Source organism: Temnothorax americanus, unplaced genomic scaffold (assembly GCF_048541705.1).
Source record: "Temnothorax americanus isolate GAGA-0224 unplaced genomic scaffold, ASM4854170v1 Scaffold1, whole genome shotgun sequence".
Classification (NCBI taxonomy): domain Eukaryota; kingdom Metazoa; phylum Arthropoda; class Insecta; order Hymenoptera; family Formicidae; genus Temnothorax; species Temnothorax americanus.
In genome coordinates this window covers 6658468-6678660 of record NW_027509230.1, presented here as the reverse complement: position 1 = coordinate 6678660, position 20193 = coordinate 6658468, and the positions used below count along the sequence as shown (strand labels likewise).

Here is a 20193-nt window from a genome sequence, read left to right as displayed (position 1 = left end):
ACCAGCATGGCGATAGAGTATACGCGAGAAAATATCTTGTACGTTGCAGAAATTTGCCGCTCATATACGGATGGCTTTCATCAACATTAAGAATTTTCAGAATGAAAACAATTTGTCTGCCAAAAATATCTGTATAAATTAAATTAGTTCCTTAGAAGCGTACACACTACAAAAATGTAACAAATTATTTTTCTACTTTTCTTTGTCTAATTAAAAAAATTTTATTTTGTACACAGAATAATATTTCACAAATTGTATATCCATATTTTAGAGAATAAATTCAGAAAGCCTAAAATAAAATACGTTACAGTTTTAGAATTACTTTCTTAAGTATAATTGAGAATTGCTTTATAATATAAAAATTGATTTTATTAAATAATGGCAGCGCAACGTTCATTTATTATCCAGTAATGATATTTATAAGAAAATGTTCTGTGGGGAAAATAAATTTATAAAATAAAATATAAAGGTAAAAAGTTATGTTTGTGTAAAATTGTAAAAAATGAGACATTTTAATATAACAAATTAAGCTAATAAACTAAGCAAGTTGAAAAAGCTCTGTATATTGCGGTCACTACGATCGCGCATTCCTTGCAGTGATATGCGGAGGACCAATGAAAGCCGACGTGTTACCGCAGTGAATTGTAGAGCGAGAAAGGGAGGCGGTTCTTCTAGTTTCCCGCCAGGTCCGCGGGTTCTTCAGGAAGGGTCTAGAGATTTAATTAAGGCAAGGCGACGGGTAGAAAGACGAGTCGCTACGTCGTGTAAACTCGAGCCCACCCATTGGTCCCCCCCTGTTCACCCCCGTCTTCTGTCCCCGTCTTTGAAACGAGCCAAGTCAGTTACTCCTTCTCCACGCTATTCGAGAGGATCTTTCTCGAAAACTCGTGAGAACGCTGCACACGTCTAGAGCGTAGATCTTGTTCGGCCGAGCGTGTGCGTCAAAGTTCGTCAGGCTACTCGGATTTCCAGCGTCAGAAATTCCCTTCAGGAGGGCCATGTCTTATTGCGACTTTCGTAAACCTTGTCACGATGTGAAGAGTTTCCACAAAGTTACCGAAATGTTTCATTAAATGGCAAGAGGGCTCAAGATAATTGTATATTTTATATCGTATATTTTGTAGATCCATAGTATTGTGTGCTAAAATTTATAGCCACACACACATTTCGGTTCCGATATTAAAATATTGTATCTTAACGAGATCACTACCTACGCGATGTGCCACGTTTGATCGAACGGACTAATTATATCGGTAAGTTTATACAAAGAAATTTCATCTCAGAAGCTTTTACTTTGCTCTCTTCTTCGAGCGTTGAGCTTACTGGCTCTCTTCATTCAAAGTCCACTACGAAACAGCGCGCAGGCATCATCTGCCTCGCGGTTTCAGCGTCAATAATTTGCAAAGGCTGCGGGGCAGGTTCCAACCGACTGATTTCACGCATCTGGCGTTTGGTGGTTTAGTCTGGCCCGGTCCATGCTCACTTCAGAGTGAGAGGATCGGCGAAAGATGTCGGAAACAAGGTAGAAGGTGAGAGACAGTTAACGAGAGAGAGAAAGAGAGAGAGAGAGAGAGAGAGAGCGCCGGGAGAAAGCTGGAGTTAGATGGCGAGAGGGTGGGTGGATGAAAACAGAGGGCGAGTGCGGGCAGTCCCTGCCTCGCCGCCGTGGTGGTCCCGTGATCAATATTCCTTACCCCCTTTGCCTTGGCTTACCCCTCCGGCACGATACGGGTGCCCCTTACCTCGGGAAAACCCTCCTTCTACCCATACACCCGCCACCTATCCCCTGCCCCCTCAGGGGAGAACTCGGCAGAAACCCCTGAAACCCCTCTCGCACCCTCGTCTTAATTAGGAGTCTGAATCTGCGGCGGACACGCGTATAAGGGTAGGTTGGAGGAGGTTGAAAGGGGGTGGAGGGTGGGCGGGATGGTTGGTGGTAGAGGCAGGGGCAAATCCGCAGACGAGCCTTGTGTCCGAGACATTATTCCCGAGTTCGTTGCGATCGCCTGGCGTCACGAACGTCAGGTCACCCTTTTTATTATTCCCCGAGATAAACACATTTGCGCGTCCTTACTCTGCCGCGCAGGATTAATGCCGACTGCTGCCGGCTCATGTCCGGTCCATTTTCTAGACGAAAGAATTTCGCCATCGAGTTCACCCCTATTTAACGCGCAATTAGCCTACGCGAGTCCCTATTCATGCTTCTTACGCACATGCTGGATGCCTCAGAAATTGCCTTCATAGCTGCATATAATTGTTTCATTTCCGCAAAAGTTGAGCTTAACGTTTCACGAATAGAATTTTAAATCGTCAATATTTACGATTTTTCCGATACTGATTTGTACTTGCTGTATTTTTTAAAGCTTTCGATTGCAATTGTTTTTCATCTTGACGAAATTTGAAAAGAATCATGAGTGAGGGTAGTCGCAATTGCATTAAAATAATTAATTATTGTTGGCGGATGCAGAATTTTAAAGAACTTTGAAGCGCGCACACTCGGGTAGCAAGGATATTTACATGCGTGGTACATGTACGATAGTATATGAAGGGTGGGCGGCGGTGAAGCTGAACCAAGAGGATATTGGGGTTAGGCCATTCATTAGATTATGGGAATTCGGTGGTACCCATCGAAGGGAAAGGAGAGGAAGGGCTGGGGCTCGGCTGCGCGATCAAGGACCACCCTACGTGCATTAGCTTGCGTCATAAGGCGCGGCGATGGGGTTGAGAATGGATGTGAAATACAGAAAGAGTGGATGTCTTGCCGTCTTTCCGATTAGGTTTCCGTTAAATTTCTTGATTCTTGCTCAATGTCACGCAGTAAACGTATATTAAAAAGTGAAATTTACTATTTTATATTATTCACAGTTCGCTAAGGAATCTATGTGAACGAATTATTGAATTTACGTTATATCACTTATTTTCACGCATTGAGAGAAAGCAGAATGTACTAATTGTCTACATACTATATATGTAAATAATGATATTTATTTACCTAAGCTTATAAATATTTGTTATTCTACGTTTTTACAAACTTTAGAGGAGTAATTAGTACGTTTTTTCTGTTGCAGAGCCGTCCCTAGCGAGGCGGGAGTATCCCCGCCAAATCATGAACAAGGTAAGTTCAAACACATCGAGTATACTTATAATTATAATACAAAGACATAAAAATTACGATAAAATGTAATCCGTCGATAGTTTTATTATTATTTAAAATGCAAGATTTCTTATTATTTAATATCTAAAATAGTTTTAGTATTCTTTCATATACTAATAAATTGGAAAAAAGAACATAGTGTCACATAAATGAGGATTGAAGCTTTTATCGAGAAGCCTAGCAAGTCAGTTACTAGGGAGGATCGATCTAACACCTTTAATTGGTTTTCGTGCACCACAACTCGCATTGCGTGTTCGTATCTTTAGTTACCAACATGCCTACCGATCAACGAAATCTTATACCAGTGCATACTAAGAATTATACAGTACTCAAGATACATTATGTTTTATAATGCACACGTCTTGCATTTTTTTAGGCTAGTGATATGATTACTATTTGGATATGAGAGACAATCAACTTTTAAATCTCAATTTTAAAATTTACTCATTTTCATATAGTATTCTAAGTTTTCAAATTTTTTTATCGAAATATACTAGTAAATAACTAAGGTAATAAATAATTAAAACAATGTTAATTGTTAAGAATAATGAAATTATTATGAAGCAATATTAATTGATTATTTAATATTAATATTAAAGTAATTCCGCGACTTGCATGCTAATTAATAATTTTATGTCATAATGGAATAAAAGATATTTCTTTATCTCCAAGAGATATAGTGCAACGTTATAAAATTTCTCAAAAATATTTTTTATGGCAAAAAAGAAGTTTACATCGATGTGTTAGAGAAAGATGAGTTATATGTATCTGCTTTTAATGTATAATACATGTATAACTTGTTTATGTGTGTGTATGTGTGTGAGCTTCATTTGTAGGCTCTTTATACGCCGTCTGCCTTTCCTCATTATGCATCGCACATGAGAAAACTTGCTTGGAATTTCTCTTCATCTCTCTCGCTCTTTCTCTCTTCTACTCTCAGGCTTCTGTCTCTTTTGCTCCGTCGTGCCGGTTTTCCTCTGCTTTCGTTCTGGGGTTGCCAAGCCACCATCTACCACCTCTCCCCCAGCACATCGTTGCCCGCTTCGTACTTCGGCTTCTTTATAAACTTTTAATGACGGCAAAGCCTAATCGAGAGAACGAGCGAGCATGCCCAGCTTCGCGAAACTACCCGGGAAAATCGACACTGGATCTCGATGTTCGATACTTTACCTTCCAACCGTCACTTTAAAAAACGTTCGTGCAGTCTGTGATAATGGCTGCGTGCCACCCTTTAATTATTATTGATTTATTAATTTATTAATATTACGAGAGAAATATATATATATATATATATATATATATATATATATATATATATATATAAGTGCGATACTTCCGCGATAATTTTTAGATAATTTTTGTGACGTTAACATTCATTATTTTACAATATTGCATAGCCAATGAAAAATAAGTCTTAAAAAGTGAGATATAATAAGTTAGAATGATATAATTAAGCTTAGCAGATGCAAAGTAGAATGTATATTCTCGATTGTGCAAACTTTATAAAAGTAAATGCTTTGCAAATTTCAATTTAACTATAACAGAAAAAGATTATTTTAATTAGAAAAATTATTGTATTATACATATAAGAAAATAAATACTTATATCTATATTTTGCTACTTTTTGGGACATACACATAGTTTTTTTTGTAAAATATACTTTATGAAATATCGATATAAAGATATATCGATGGCCGCTCGATAGCCGGTAGCTGCGATACAACGCTGCATAAAGTAAGCCGTACAACCAGGAAGTTGAAGTTCGAGCTCGGGCTCGAGCTCGCGGGGGCGCTTTCGATTTGCAACAAATCATTCAGCGTTTACACCCGGCTGCCCGTCCAGTTGAATTAAACTTCCACCGAGAACTTCGTTCTCCGTTTACCGGCTCGGAGGTATACATATACACTGGGTATAGCTAACCGTCTGTACCTGCGAACTGCTTCTCGAAGTTCGCTCTCAGTGCCTTCGTGCGAAAGCAGTTAGCTGTTTGACGTAGCGCTATGCTCGTTACGGACATGTTTGAATTAACATGCCTACGCACGATGTACGCGAGTAAAACAAATTAGAACAATAATTGATAGAGTTATATATTTTTGTATATTTTGACACGCTTACGTTTGGAATAGCACCTAATGTTGGTCATACTTAAATGTACTCAAAGTTAGCACATTACAGAGCATTGTTATAAAATTTATTATATGAATTGGGATTGATAAGTAGGACTATTTATTACTAGACAAAAGATAATAATTATCGTGAATGTTGACGTTTATTAAGGAAAATAGATTGTTAACAGAAGTCTAAGTATATATCGATATATCAATTGAATCTTTTTACGTATTATCGCTGGTTCGTAAACTCGATCGTATACTCGGTCCATAGCTTTTTCTTTCCCTCGAAAAAAGGGAATGGCGACATAAACACGTAACGTTCGACTCCTAAAGCACGATTAAACTAATCCTTACTTATTTGTTCCGTGTTCCTCAGTGCGTACGTCCTATGCTGCTATTAGATATATCTCCCGATCGTTGTTTCCTTGGGGACAGTCCTGGGTAAATTGGGCAAGTTCGAAGTTTCTATTGAATTGTTGCTCTCTGTACACACGATTGCCATAATGTTGCAAGAATTATTATAATGCATCTATATTATTTTTAATAAAGTCTAATACAGCATATCTAAAAGGATTGTAACAAGTTAGAAAGAAACAATTTTTTTTCTTTATATTGTAAAAATTGAGTATAATTTATTAATAATTTAACAGCGTAATATTTTCAATTTTAAATAATACGCGGTAATAATTATTATTTACTAAAAATATGATTTTGTGAGATATGGCTGTTTCTGACAAATTGACTTTTAAATCTCATTGTCGCAAGCACTAGTCATGAAATAAACGTGTTGCGGCTTCTCCTCCGGTGGCATTTAAAGGAGTACCGGTATCGGAGTGTATACCGTGCGCCATTTAGTGGCGGCACTCTCTTTCATAAAAGACCTTAATAAAAATCCCAATCTAAACAAGCTTAATTTACGTCCGCCACATAATTACCTACCCCGGGGCATGACTTTCCTCGCTCAGCCCCTCCACCGTGAACTACCTCCGCCGCTGGCTCGTTTCAGGAGAAAAGGCGAAGGGATGGGAACGAAGGAGGCGTGCGCGTCGAGAGCGCACTGAAAAATCTAAGAGGCTTAAAGCATTAAAAGGGTTATATAACATTCATTACCAGCGGGTCAGCCTTTGTGAAATTTCCCTTGGAAGCGCCTTCACTCGGTGGACACGACCTTCTCTTGCCCCCCTCCCGCCCCTTGATTTTTCTCCTCCCAATCCTCTTCCTCGCCCTTATACCGAGCGGCCATCTTCCTCTCGTCGATCCGTGCTCTCACTCTTCCGCAGCATCGAGCACCCCTCGCCTCTGAGGGTGCAGAGTAGTCACGTGATCGCGCCATCGTCCGGCGTGAGGGGCGACGGAACGGGAAAGTGGCGGAGAAAGGAGAAGTGAGGAGGGTCCGTCTCTCTGATGAAGATGTCGCACACGCCGGGGACCCCGGCGAGATTACTCGGGTTAGAACCTGCGGACCCTGGTCAGGGCACATGCTAATTGCTTTATTTGACATCAAGAAATAATGTACTGCTGTGTTCCCCGGCACGACCACCGCCGTGCGGGAACCCCGCGAGGAAACCAGAGATCCTTCGTCCTCACCTCGTATCCTTTCTCACACTCTCCGCTTCTTCGACTATTCCTATAAATTCTCTCGCGTCCCACGAAATGGCGTTCTCTCGAAATTTCGCGGATTGAATCTCGTCCAATATAAAAATAGACATTAACGTATGTTCATTATTCTTTTATTTCGCAAGCGCACACATATTATCACTACCACATATCTTTGATTTTCTTGTATGTGATGGTAACAATATATATAAAAAGACATACATATAAATTAAATAACTTTTGAATCAATCACGGGAGAGAACATCTCCACGTAATATCGATTTGTTTCTTTTCACTACAATAACATCTTTTTTTATCGTTGCAACTTTTTAAAGGAAGGTTTCTAAGCCGCGTCGTGTGGAATGCAAAGTATACAGTAGTCGATTGTAAAGAAGACTTATGCTTTCACTCTCGACTCGGTGGACCCAATTTCATAGAGCTACGTGAGACGACTGGTTACGTCAAGCAGATCAACTAGAAGCCGGACCTAATAACCCTTAGCCGGACCAATAAACATTTTTCCGGGTTACATATGATGGAATTTGTATGCCAAATCGCGTATATCCAAGGGATGGTGGTGCGTTCCGACGCGGGGCACGCTCCTCTCTCGTAAATATGCCTTCGGTTAGCAAAGTGCTATCGCGAGAGTGAGAGAGAGAGGGGAAAGGGGAAAGAAACGGGGTGTACGGGGGCTTAGGGTCGGTTCTGGGGTCGCCAAGGGTGCATTTCATCTTCGGAGGCGTCAGCTCGGAGACCGATCGACTATACGGCCGTCGGTTGGATCATCCATCTTTTATCGAATCGGACCTGATGGCCAGGCCGCCGCCGCCGCTACCGCGGACTCGCAACTTTTGCCTCTCCGAAGACTCCTGAACGCGGCACCTGAGCGTGTGCGTCTGCATGTAAATAATGGACAATGCTATTTCGACGCGTTATACGCGTGGCAGCTTGTCAAACTTTCTACTCACATTTCGCGTTAGGAGTTACTCTCCCATTTATCAGTCGAATATTGTACCTAACGAAAATATTCTCATAAAACAATCATCAGAGATAAGTTTGAAGACGCAATTATAATTATATTTGCGATATATTAAATTGTCACATACATTACCTTTCTACCGGTATATGCGATTTAATAGTGATCAATGTTCCATGGATTGGGCCATCCATCTCTCGTCGAATGGAAATCCGACATACGGTGCCAGAAGCCGTTACAACCTTCTCAACTTTCGTCTCCGGTAGCGTCCATCATGTCAGACTGGGATACGCTCTCCTAACCAAACATACATTAATATGCATATACGTAGCCAGCATCCGTGAAAAAGTTGAGTCCATGATTGATGCGTATACCGCTCGTTCATAATTCGTTCTACTGCTAATTATCGAACTGGCAATATAATAACGATCTTTGATTTTACCCAGCATAGACCATATCTATCATCACTATTCAGTTTACTTCTGTAATTAAGGCATCGAAAAGTAAAATTCATCAGTTTTATCTTAATTTTGTAAACGTTAATAATTTCATATCTAATATAAATTTCTATTTTAATTTTAAATAGACAAATAAAATTGTTTGATTTTCTCAGTCCTCTCTGTCCAGCGTCTGATTCTCAATTCACCAAATTACAACAATATCGTTGAACGAAGAAGGCGCCACATTAACATATTTTATTAATGACGATTCAGTATACTTGCGATGCGGTTGAAACAATGAACCGCGCAGCGCGTTAACCGAGAAAATGTAACGATGCAGAAAACCGAGGGAGTCTTGCGGGGTGGAGGACGAGAGGGTTTGCGGGAGACGAGGGACTATTTTTGCGGTTAGCGGGGAATAATTTAGGGGCGGATAATACGCGGAGGTCGTGCAATTTGGCCGACGTCGGTGACGGAGAGTGCGTGCTCGTTTTCATACACTTTCTCGGGCGCGCGCGACGCGGGAGAGAACGACGATGGCGGGACCAGCACGTAACGGAGAACGGGGCTCAGGTGTTTCACGGGATAATAGGCGACATCATCCTTGCTTCCCCGATTCTCCCTCCCCCTTCCCTCTCACCCTCCCACCTTTGTACCGCATCGTCAAACCCTGATCGATGTAATATTCACGCTCGATACACGTCTCAGCTTCTGTAACTTGTTCTACGCTCCATACCTGCAAGTTTTCCCTCGAATCTCATCAGCGCCCTTTCGCATCTTCTCGATATCTTCGCCGTTGATAATGCCTTGACAGTAACGCGTCAGTTACAGGGATAGAGAGAGAGAGAGAGAGAGAGAGAGAGAGAGGGTTTAGATCATTCATCATATTAAATTGATAAGATATAGCATATACACTAGAAATTATATATTCTTTAATAATTTTAAAACAAAAATAATTACAATATATTTTATTCACTTATTTATATTTAATATGATATTTTTAATTATATATTGTATTATTTAATTATATGCTGTGCACAAAATACAACGCTAATGATTTATTTTGAAAGAAAACATTGGGAAGAGAAATATTAATGCAACTGTATATAATGCATCATATCGAGCTTATTTCAAGGTATGTTTTCTTAGAAGAGATGAACAGTGTTCGTGTTTTCCATAAAGAACGTTTTGACCCACGTTTCCGGTCTCGTCCATCGGTCAACTAATGTCGAGCTCTTTTCGCGTTTGCAACAAGCGGAGGCGGTAGGGTGTCGGTTACTACTCCCGCGCAGCCGTATACTCATTGCGCGTGGTAAACACCCCTCTTTTGTTGGCGGTCGGTCGGAGTTAAGCCGAGGTCTCCCATTAGCGCCGCTCGGAATTACAAAAATAACACTTGTCCCTGCAGCCGGGCGCCCACGGGCAGTCCAGTGTAGTTAAGTAAAATTAAGCTAAAATTTCCGACGAGCCGCGATGTACATTCAACCCCTTTTCCGTCAGCTCGTGGCGGCGCAGCGGCGGCCGCGCGTACACGGCTGGCCAACCCTTCGCCAGCGTCCAACCCTCTTCCTGCCTCCTCCATCTCTTCCTCCTCCTCCTCTTCCATCCAGGAATTCACCGGTCTCTCTTTTCACGTATACGTTACACTTCACGCTGCCCCTTTATGCTCCGTCGGCATTAAATATTTACCTTTCGATGAATATGCAAATATAATTATTTACGCGCAATTTAGACGTTTTTACGCATCCTGCGCGACGCTCGTCTCCGTCGCTTATCACTGCACTTGCTACTTAAAATATGATAAATGCTGAACTTGATATATTTATTTCATATTTATATACATATTTTTTTTTATACATCATCACGTTATAATTTTTAATTACATTAAAATAAACAATTTAATTGTTTATTTGCAATTTTACGACTTAATTTTCTCGTGTTTTTAATCAAATAAAGAAATAAAATGCGTTGCAAAATTAAAAAATGTGATAAAAATGTTTTTGAATCATAGATCTCTCTAAAAAAAAAACGAAACTATCGAGATTATTATCTTAAAAAGTAGGAATATCTTAAAAGTATTCTCTAGAGAAACGAAGAATATAAATATATATATATATATATATATATATATATATATATATATCCGGAATATATCATCTTTAAAATTACGGATATTTTTATCTTATTCTAAGAATATTCTTTTATTTTCATCTTTCAGTTCGTAGTAGTGAAAACCAAATATAGCACTAACGAATATATTCTAGATCGCCGCGTTTCAAGGTATATGTTTGAATCCAAAGACTCAATTTCAGCATACCATTTTCGAGGTTCCAATCAAATTATATCTGCCGGAGGAACGGGAGCCGAGGAGCTGCTGTCAGCCCGTTCTTATCCTGTCGTCTTTCTCCGCGGGATTAACCTTTAACGTTAATTATCCGCCAGCGTACCCGGGGATAGAGATCCCGGACTAGGGCGGCATCAAAGAACCGAGTGTTTAGCTGCAATATCTTTCCGCCGGGCTGCACATCGGGTGACCAGGAAAGGGGGCCAAGAGATTCAAAAGGTGATGTCGGCGGGGATGATTCGTGGTTAGCGAAGAAACTAAAGAAAGTCATCTCTAAGCCCTTACTTCGTTATACTAGTTTTTGCTCTTATCTATTTCAATTAATTTAAGTAATTCAGATAAATTCTTGATTTTGAAGAGTGTTTTATTGTCAACTTGTAGACTTATAGTAAATGGCAAAATTAACATGTATAATGGTATATAGATAAATAGAAAAAATTGAAGAAAAAATTAAATATAGATAGATGATTCAAATTTTTATCTCCAAGATGTATGTTCTATTTCTTACAAAATGAGCGAGTATAAATACACACGTATTATTTTAAATTGTTGAATGCAATCAGTTTAATAACGTGATAATACGTACATTTAATGAAGTTTGCTGAGGTAAACAATGGATTATTGAAATAGTAATCAAATCTGTAATTCAATTGGTTTAAAATACTAAAAATATAATGCATTTTATACATCGACGGGTTCTGAATTTCCGGTAAATGACTGTACATAGCTAGAGTCTCAATAGAAAGGCCCAAACGGAGAACGGCGCGCAATTATTGATTAAGTCGAGCCATAATTACTTCGACGACTAGTGTCAGACAGGGTGCAGCTACGCAGACAAATTGTATCTAATGACCATACGTCGATCATCCTCGAGCCGAGCGAGGCGTTCCATGACTGCGTATTCGCGCTGCTGTCGTTAGCATCCTTCCGACTCGACGGCCGACGTCCTACGGCGAACAATTTCGAGCGCGGCGAGTGAGCGAGCGAGTGAGCGACGAAGGGAAAATGTATTCGAGAGTTTCCAATTTGCGGTTGTGGCCTGGAACGCGGGGAAAGCGCGGGCGGGATTGGTCGGCAGTGGCGGAGTGCGCGGCGCGGAGCTCTATTATGGTAATTATATGATAAATACAACAAGGGCCTTGGGCGCTGTCTTCTCCTTCTTGGTCCTCTTTTCAGTCACGCTCGTCGGCTCGCTCCTCACCCCTCATCTCGGTGGCGGGAATCTCGCTTCTCTCGCGACTTCGTCCTCGTCTTTCCACCCGGGGTATTGTCGTTCTTCTTATTCCGCCATCCTCTCTCGCCCTCGCTACTCGTTCGGCCCCGTCGCCGCGTCGTTTCCACGAGCGAGCATTGGCGGTTTGCCTTAAAATACGCCTCCTCTCGTCTGCGCGGAATGCAATTAATCTTATTCCCTTTCGATCTCGCCTCTTCGCGGCGCCTGTCCCAAAGGGATGAGTAACGTCGCTGGAAGAAGTGTTGCCGACTTAATGAAGTACGACTTCTGATGCGTGCCCAGGCGTGGGTGCGCGCGAGAGGGAAATATACAGGGTGGATGGAGAGAGCCCCGGGAGGAAGGCGCGAAGAGAGCGAGCCACCCGGAAATCCTGGCTAACACCCGTTTTCATTAATACGGTACATTTACCGGCCGCCTCTTTACGACGATAAAGAGAGCAGATTAGATAAGTGGAATGTGTCGTTTACTACCAACAGTTAAACGTTTCTGAAGACTACTTCTGATTTTTTTTTATATGCGACATTGAAATTGACAATATGATGTATCTTGCCAGTATAATTTTACGTCAGTATAATTTTAAATCAAGACTACTGATTCCGTAGTTTAGAAGCAAAATTAAAATATGAAATAGCACAGCACGATTTTTTTCTTTTCTCTCTAGGCCACAAAATTATTGATATCGAATTAAGTTTATCACGAGTCTATCTTATTACAGAGCGCTTAGTATAATTTGTTTACGATTTAACTTTCCTGTTTGTTGTGCCTATAGTCTCTATCATATTTCTGACAACGAGAAAGTATCGTTAACTTTCCACGGCGCTGTTTCGGTCGCCACGACGGCTTATCTTTCCACTTTAGACGATTGTTCGAAACTCCGTGTATCGCCGTGTGCTCGGTCGCCTCTCCGTTAACAAGCTCAGGCGACGACGTCGGGCATTAAATGCGACGCGTTCGCGGCGTAAACTAATATTCCACGCGCGAAGGGGCGAATCGCAAAGCGCGCGGGCGGGATCATTATAAATAGTCATAATTACAACAGTCGCGCGTGCTTAATTCAATTAGGCTGATTAACGTTGTACGTTGCGCACCTAAACCCCAGTGTATCTCGCGCCTTTTCTCTCTCTCGGCGGCGACGACGGCAGCGGCAGCCAGCGGCAACGGCAGCCGGTCCGGAGTTCTCGGGTCTGGCTGAGGGTCCTGAGGGTACACGCGCGCGCGAACGCGGCCGAGCAGAGCGCGTAAAATATACGCGGTATCCTGGCTAGGATCCTGGGACTACGAGCGCCACGGTATTATACTTATGCATAGACAAGTTATGGTCTGGCTAATATGATTATCTCTTCGACGGAAGACAGAGCGAGCAAGACGTGAGAGGGTGCAGTGCTGGCGGCTGCTGCAACGCGCTGCTCTTTGGACCTCGCTTAAACACCGAGAGAACGAAAGAAAGAGTAATTCTTCAGTGCATATTTAGAAATTCGAACTCTTCGTATTTTTCTTGACTAAATGCATCATTTGTGTAACACCGATGTTACTCATGGTCAATTTTTTGTTCTTTTTTTCTCGATTCTAGGATTTCTCGAAATCTAATAAGAAAAAAATTAAATTAAAAAAAGTAATGGTAAGATTATTAATGGTCGTGCGTTTGGGAGAGGCGAAGCAAGGGTGGCAGAGAGGAGGGTGCGTCATTTGGATTTGTCGCGGACGGGATCGAAGCCGAATAAATTAGCCCCTCCGCGGCCGAGATATAAAATTTTGAATATGAATGGATGGTTTTGCATCCGTGATGAGCTCTTATTCGGGAAACAAAGCGCAGCTGACGAGAACATATGTAGATGAAGGCGGGCGCGAGAAATCCATAATCCGTCGAATCCTTCGGCTTCTTAAACGCACCCGCGTCCTTTAATGTCGTTATACGACAACCTACTATCCTCGACTAATCCAATCGTAATCCAGCGTGGCATGGCACGCGAAAGATTTCTTCTTGGGGGAGATTTTTTTATATATGCAAATGCTACACGTTTTTCAAGATATAGCAATCACATTTTGATCTCATTTTTGGATTACACGATACGTCGATTTCGAGTGCAGGGATATCGCTAATTAAAACGCTCGAATGAACGTCGGCCGAGCGAAGTCTACGTTGGCGTGGCTCATCATTTCCCAACGAAGCCTAGAATATCTCAGGACGGATCGCGAAGGGGATGAAGAGAGACGAAGAGAGGAGAGAGATCTCTCTCATCTCGTATATCCCTTCCGCTAAACTCATCACCCGCCGGTAATTCCATCGATGCTTTAAGCATGGAGGGTCTCTTCAAGGGATGTACTCGTGGTTGCAACCTACTAAAGCAGGTTTAACGAAGAAATAGTTTCATTCGACTTTCGGTTCGACCGCGGCATACTGTTATATTAATGTATCGTATTTTGGCCGATACACATAAGTGCGTATACAGGGACAACTTTCCTTTTTTAACTCTCTGATTGATGAAAGAAATTCACTAATGGATACTTTTTTTAAGGATAAAACAAACCTGTAGATAAACTTAAACTTAATTGAATTGTAGTAATGTCATTTGCATTCTATAATTATATATATATATATATATGTGTGTGTGTGTGTGTGTGTGTATATATATACTATATATATGTATATACCTGTTCAGGTTTTTTTATATTACCATACTATTACAGCAAACCGTATTATAATTTGTACAGATTAGCGCAAATCTATAATTATTTTGCATGAGTATTATTAACAATTACATTACGCTTTATTTGTATAATTAATCAATATAATTTAAAAATTAAGCTTTTTGAAGGAGTCAAAGAAGAAAGGATATAGTAATATATTATTAGCATACGAAATGTATTACAAGTACAAATCGTATGGATCTCTGCTTTCTCCTGATCCTCTTTGATTTCTTGTCGCTTACGCATCTGTCACACGAAATGCTGGCGCGGTTTTAACGATAACGCCGATTTGTTCTTATAGAAACGAGCCAGTTGGCATTTAATACCATCCCGTTGAATATTCTCTCGAATGGTCCTCGATATTGAATTGGCTCCTGCCTAATTGTAACCTCGCTCGTCGCGAGGGTCCCATTCACTTGTAAACGACATTTGCATAATTTTTACATTGGCTCTCGTGTAATCGATTTGAATACCGGCGGTGATCTCTCTTTCGTTTTTCTTTTTTTTTCTCTTCTGCCATTTGGCAGGATCCGTGTAAGCCTTATCCCTCTTCCCGCCGATCGTTACAGTTAGAATTGCTAAGTAATTATGCGAAATCGTGCTTTAGCTGCATATTTTTGATCGACTATATTTAAAACTGTACATAATGCTCTCATAGTGTTATGAACATGTTTTACAATTGATTATTGCAAATATCACTTTTTATAATGTACATGTTTATATTTATGAGTTTTTCGCACAAAAATAATTTATTATTGCGTAGTGTACTCTTTATTAATGTTTTTGTAAGTGATATGAATATATTAGAAGTACTTGTTGAATTAATTTAGAAATTATTTCGTAAAAGGAGCTCAATATACAAAGCGAAATGAATTATTACCTGATCATAAATCGCTAATTCGCTTTCTGAGCATCCAAGAAGGCATAAAAATTACTCGCCATGCGTTTAAGTGAGTTTTAAAGTTTCGTCAAGCGTGAACGTCGAAAGCAGCGGGCAGTGACTCGAGTAAAACGTTAAATATCCACGACCAACGCATAAGCGGCATGAAGATTACTCTGTGGAGTCCTGTGTGAAATAAAGTTACGGGGCAATGTCGCTCGGCCAGCGGTTAATTTAATAAATTTTTTTCCCGTTTCGAAAAGAAGAGAGAAGAGAGATGAGCGAACGTGAAGAGGGATAGCGAAAAAGTTGTACACCAATTAACGGATTGAAGTGCCATCAGATGCAGGCCGGCTTCGAGAGGGTTCGGGTCGCGAAGTCCTCGAAGGGTTGGACTATCATTAGCGAGCCGCCACTTTAAGCGGCGGCGGCGGTCGCTCTTACCGCCAAAAAAAAGAAGAAGTTGAAAAGGCTCGGCTGGCCGACGCTCGTTTGACTTGTACTACTTCCCCGTCATAGATTGCCTCTTGCCGAGGCTATTCCTTGTTGGCAGTGGTCATCGCCGCCAAATTTCGTTTATTAATTTGTATCAGATTATGACCAAAAATTCTTCATATTGTAAAAGAAAATATTTGTTTAAATGTAGAGGGATTTTAATATGCCTAGAGTTACATAATTTCTGATGAACAGTCGTAAAATTAGCACGAAGTAATACGAAATGCGCGCTGCTCAAACTTCTGTGTTGACAAGGTGGTTCAACACGATGACGATATGGATTATCGGGGAACCTATAAGACGAGACTGGAGGGTTTGGGGCAACTTTGAGGGGGTTAACGTGGAATCGGAATGCGTAATGGACGGCACGATGTTGGATTACTAATGAGCACCTGCCAAGAGAACTGCGCGTTTTCGATCTTTCTTAGTTTTGCGTCTTCTTCAAATTAGATATACATTGATGTATATGTGAAGATAACATCCTTGACATGAATCATATGTATAGTAACATCTACAAAATTACATTTTCTTACATTTATTAACATTAAATCTTGCGAAGCGTTACATGAAATCACAAACGCCCAAATTTTATTCATAGCAGCTTTTGCTTTTAAACTTTTAATTGTTCTTTACGCACGCTAAATTTTTTCCCGAGAAAAGGGAATTCGCCTCTCGTATTGCTGGCGAAAAATCATGCGGACAACACGGCATTCAGAGACTATAGCGCGCGATGTGGCCGCGTCATTCGTCAAAATGGGGAAAGTACGCCGGTGAATAAATACGTCGGCGTCGCGCATTAAACGTGTATTCGCGGATATGTCGAGATAACGTCGAGTCGATTCGTCCACCGCTCGGATCTACCATGAAGAGCAAGGGTGACAGAGAGGGTGGCAGGGAGAAAAAGAGAGGCGGTGGGAGGCAGATAAATAGAGAAGGTGGAAAGAGAAAGCTCGTCGCCGCAAGGCATGCAATGCCGGCTGCGAAACAAATGGAACGATCGCGACGGGGGTGGAAATAAAGCGTCCCCGTCGCGTTCTACGGCCGTGACTGAAGCGGGGGGAGGACTGATGTGGAGAGAGACTAAGAATAAAAAAATATACACACATATACACACACACACATACACACTTGCGCGCGCGCGAGTATGCTCTCGATCTCCGGATTGACGAGCGCTCGACCGTGCAAAAACGCCGAAGCACTTTTCCGTGTTCAGAGCTGCATCCGAGCTCTTCAATGTCGCGTCAGCATAGCGATTGTTTCGACGAGAACTTGATTCATAGCGACAGGATACCAGGAGTACAATCGAGTATCGTTAATCGTCGAATGGATTTGTTTCAGTTTGAAAGAAATGTAGTGGAAATATAACGCTGTCTTTGTTGTATTTAAATTTATATAAAATTTTAGTATTTTTACATATATATAATAACCAAATTATTTTCTCATTTAATTTTTTTCTTTTTCTTTACTTGAATAAATGTATTATTCGTGCATATGATTCTGTGTGGATCAAGTTTTCGCCGATCGTTCCCGGTAATTTATATCCGGAAGTTGACGCATATTATTACGGATCGTTTCTTCTGCCACCACGGATGAAAATGCCGTCTGTATTCGTGGTGCGGGGAGGACGAGTCGTGTGTGCGTACACAGGTGCGTATAGGACCTTCAACAGGTGGTCACTCGTAATCGTGGGGGTTACGCCGCAGCCCGGTGGCTACCCATCCGTCAAGGGCTTTGTGTGCCCTTGCGCGCACCACCACCGGTGGCCATGGCGCCCATCGTCCTCGGGAAAAGCGGCGTTTTTCCTCTCCTCTCATCCCCTGAGTCTGAATTGTTCATCCCCGGCTGGCGCGCGCCACGCCGAAAGCCACGCGATTCTGCATGCTGGTTGGTACTTCAGCGATTTTTCGCGACTGGAACAATCCTCTCGTTAATTAAGATTTCTTTCCGTGGATTCTCTCATCCTCGTAGCCATTGAGCATCTCTCTCTCTCTCTCCCTCTCTCTCTTTCTCTCTCTCAGCCTCTCTTTCTCTCAAAAGCTTCTTTAAAGTAGAAGTACAGACATTTTTATAGACAGCAAAAAGATAGCTTATTTTTAACATATGAAGTTTCTCTTCTTGCTTTCAAAGGGAATTTGTTATTATTGATTGAAATTGTCAAGAGCAGACGCATTTGGAATATTTTGACTTTAGTAGCATTTTATTTCTAATTGTAAATGATTTATTTTTTACGTGTTATTAATAATTTTAGGCAATAAAAATAAGCACTAAGGTTATATAATCATGGGTACAATTATATAATTATTGCACAGTAATCAAAATTTAAATCGTGAGGTCTTTAAACAAGAATAAAATTTCCACGAAGGTACTTCTTTTGGATGGAAAATTTCGCGGTGGCTTCGAGAGTTGGATACACGAGCTTCGAGGTTGACGAGAGGTGGTTCGGGGGAGTAAGAGATGGGAGGGGGAGGGGGAAGGCAAAGGCGCGCAGAGATCCGGATTTAAGGCGGCGTCCGTGAAAGCTCTCTAGAGGCGCCAGAGACTTTGGTCGGGGGTAGTTTAAGAGAAAGAGAAAATGGCTGGGGATGGAAAAGCAGGCAGGAGAACGACAACGACGAGGACGGGCGTGTTGGAGTGTAAGTGCTAAGATCTCGGAGTGCATTAACATGCCCCGGAGGCAAGCTGAATACAACCCTTCTTACATCCAGATCTCAAGCCGAGACCACCGTCAACTCCGGAGGAGCGGAGAGGCAGAGGAGAAAGGGAGGAGGTCGGTAACGGTAACGTCGGGGCAGAACAGGGCAGAACACCGCAGAGATTCCCACTTAATTACATTAAAAATGTTTTATCCTTCGGCTTTTTCTTCTTTGTCCCTTGAGATTCGAGACAACGATATTTTTTCGTGGACGGATTAGAGAGTATTATTAGTCTTTTCTATAATCTAATACCGTCGGATAATCGAAACATGCCACTTTTAAAGCGGTGTAATGTAAATTTTGTATTACCGCTAGAGAGTTTAAGTGTATATATTCAAGAAATTAGAAATATTATTAAAATTATTGTTGAAATTGCAAACGACTGTTTCAAAAAGACTCTTGAATTTTTAGTCAATTAATTGTATTTAAATGTATAATTTGAAAATATATTGGAAAATGAATGAAATTACAGAGATAATTACGATAATATTTAAAATATTTACAGAAAAGTATATATATTACCCATATCTGAACGCGTGCATAATTTGAAAATATATTCAAGGCGATGCTAGAAAAGTTAGGGAACCATCAGGAAGGTGGTTTGGGCTAGCGGCTCGCCTTACATTATTTAGAAGGATCCGAGGACTAAGACGTCGAGCACTGGCGCATGCTAATCACTCGACCCAGATTGAATAATGAATCAGTATTCTTTCCCTTCTTTCTGGCTACCCACACTTTCTCATTGCGGTCGTCCTCGGCGGAGCCACCGCTACGTGACAGGCTTTTTATTACCTGACGGAAGAATGCCTTCTTATTCCTTCGTTAGAGCCAGCCGGTGGTCGTTATTCATACATATATGCGGCCCGTGCTGTGTCCGCCATTAATGTTCTTGCATTTCAATTACTGATACAGAGAAAATCTTTTATAAAAAACTGATGAAATTTTAAGAGGCAAAGAGAAATAATATTGACGTTAATTAATCGATGAAAAATGTTTTATTTTTGTGCTGATTAAAAATAATAAAATATTTTCATTGATGTATAATTGGAGGTTATTAAAGACATGTTACATGAAGTTGATAATCAAAGCAAAATTTTTAAGCACGAAAGCCTTTATTTTACAAAAATGATAAACAATGAAAAATTTATACGTAATAATTATTAATTAATTCAAAGGTGTTTTGTATTCGCATCGATTATTAAGGACGAGAACCTAAGGCAGGCGCATCAGAGAACCATCGCATGTGGAAGGGCGTTAGCATAATGTCTTCGGGTTCGGTACATACATAACGCGCACATGTACAACGCGGATACGTATAACACGGTGCTGGCACCCCGCATAGTACTTTACTCCTTAGTACTTTGTGTGCAAATTATGCCCAAGACGAGACAGAATAGAAGAGCCTGGGTTTCTCGAGGATGAAGCGAGCCCCCGATGCAACCTCTTCGTACGAGATTCGAATAAAAATTTAAGAGAAAGAGTTTACTGTGGTGCAAGCTTCTCGTTTTGCGATTTCTGGAGACGACGTGGTTGAAGCAAGATTTGACTCAAAGTAAAATGATTACATGTATATTCAAAATAG

The 20193-nt window shown here is 41.0% G+C and overlaps 1 protein-coding gene across 8 annotated transcripts in view; it reads left to right on the top strand.

Moving 5' to 3' along the window:
• Positions 1-20193, top strand: part of LOC143895660 (uncharacterized) — a 281499-nt gene that overhangs the window by 212311 nt on the left and 48995 nt on the right. For all 8 annotated transcript variants that reach the window (XM_077402963.1, XM_077402959.1, XM_077402955.1 and 5 more), the window contains one exon: positions 3069-3115. In XM_077402963.1, coding sequence (XP_077259089.1) covers positions 3069-3115 — 47 coding nt within the window. The remainder of the gene's footprint in view (positions 1-3068; positions 3116-20193) is intronic.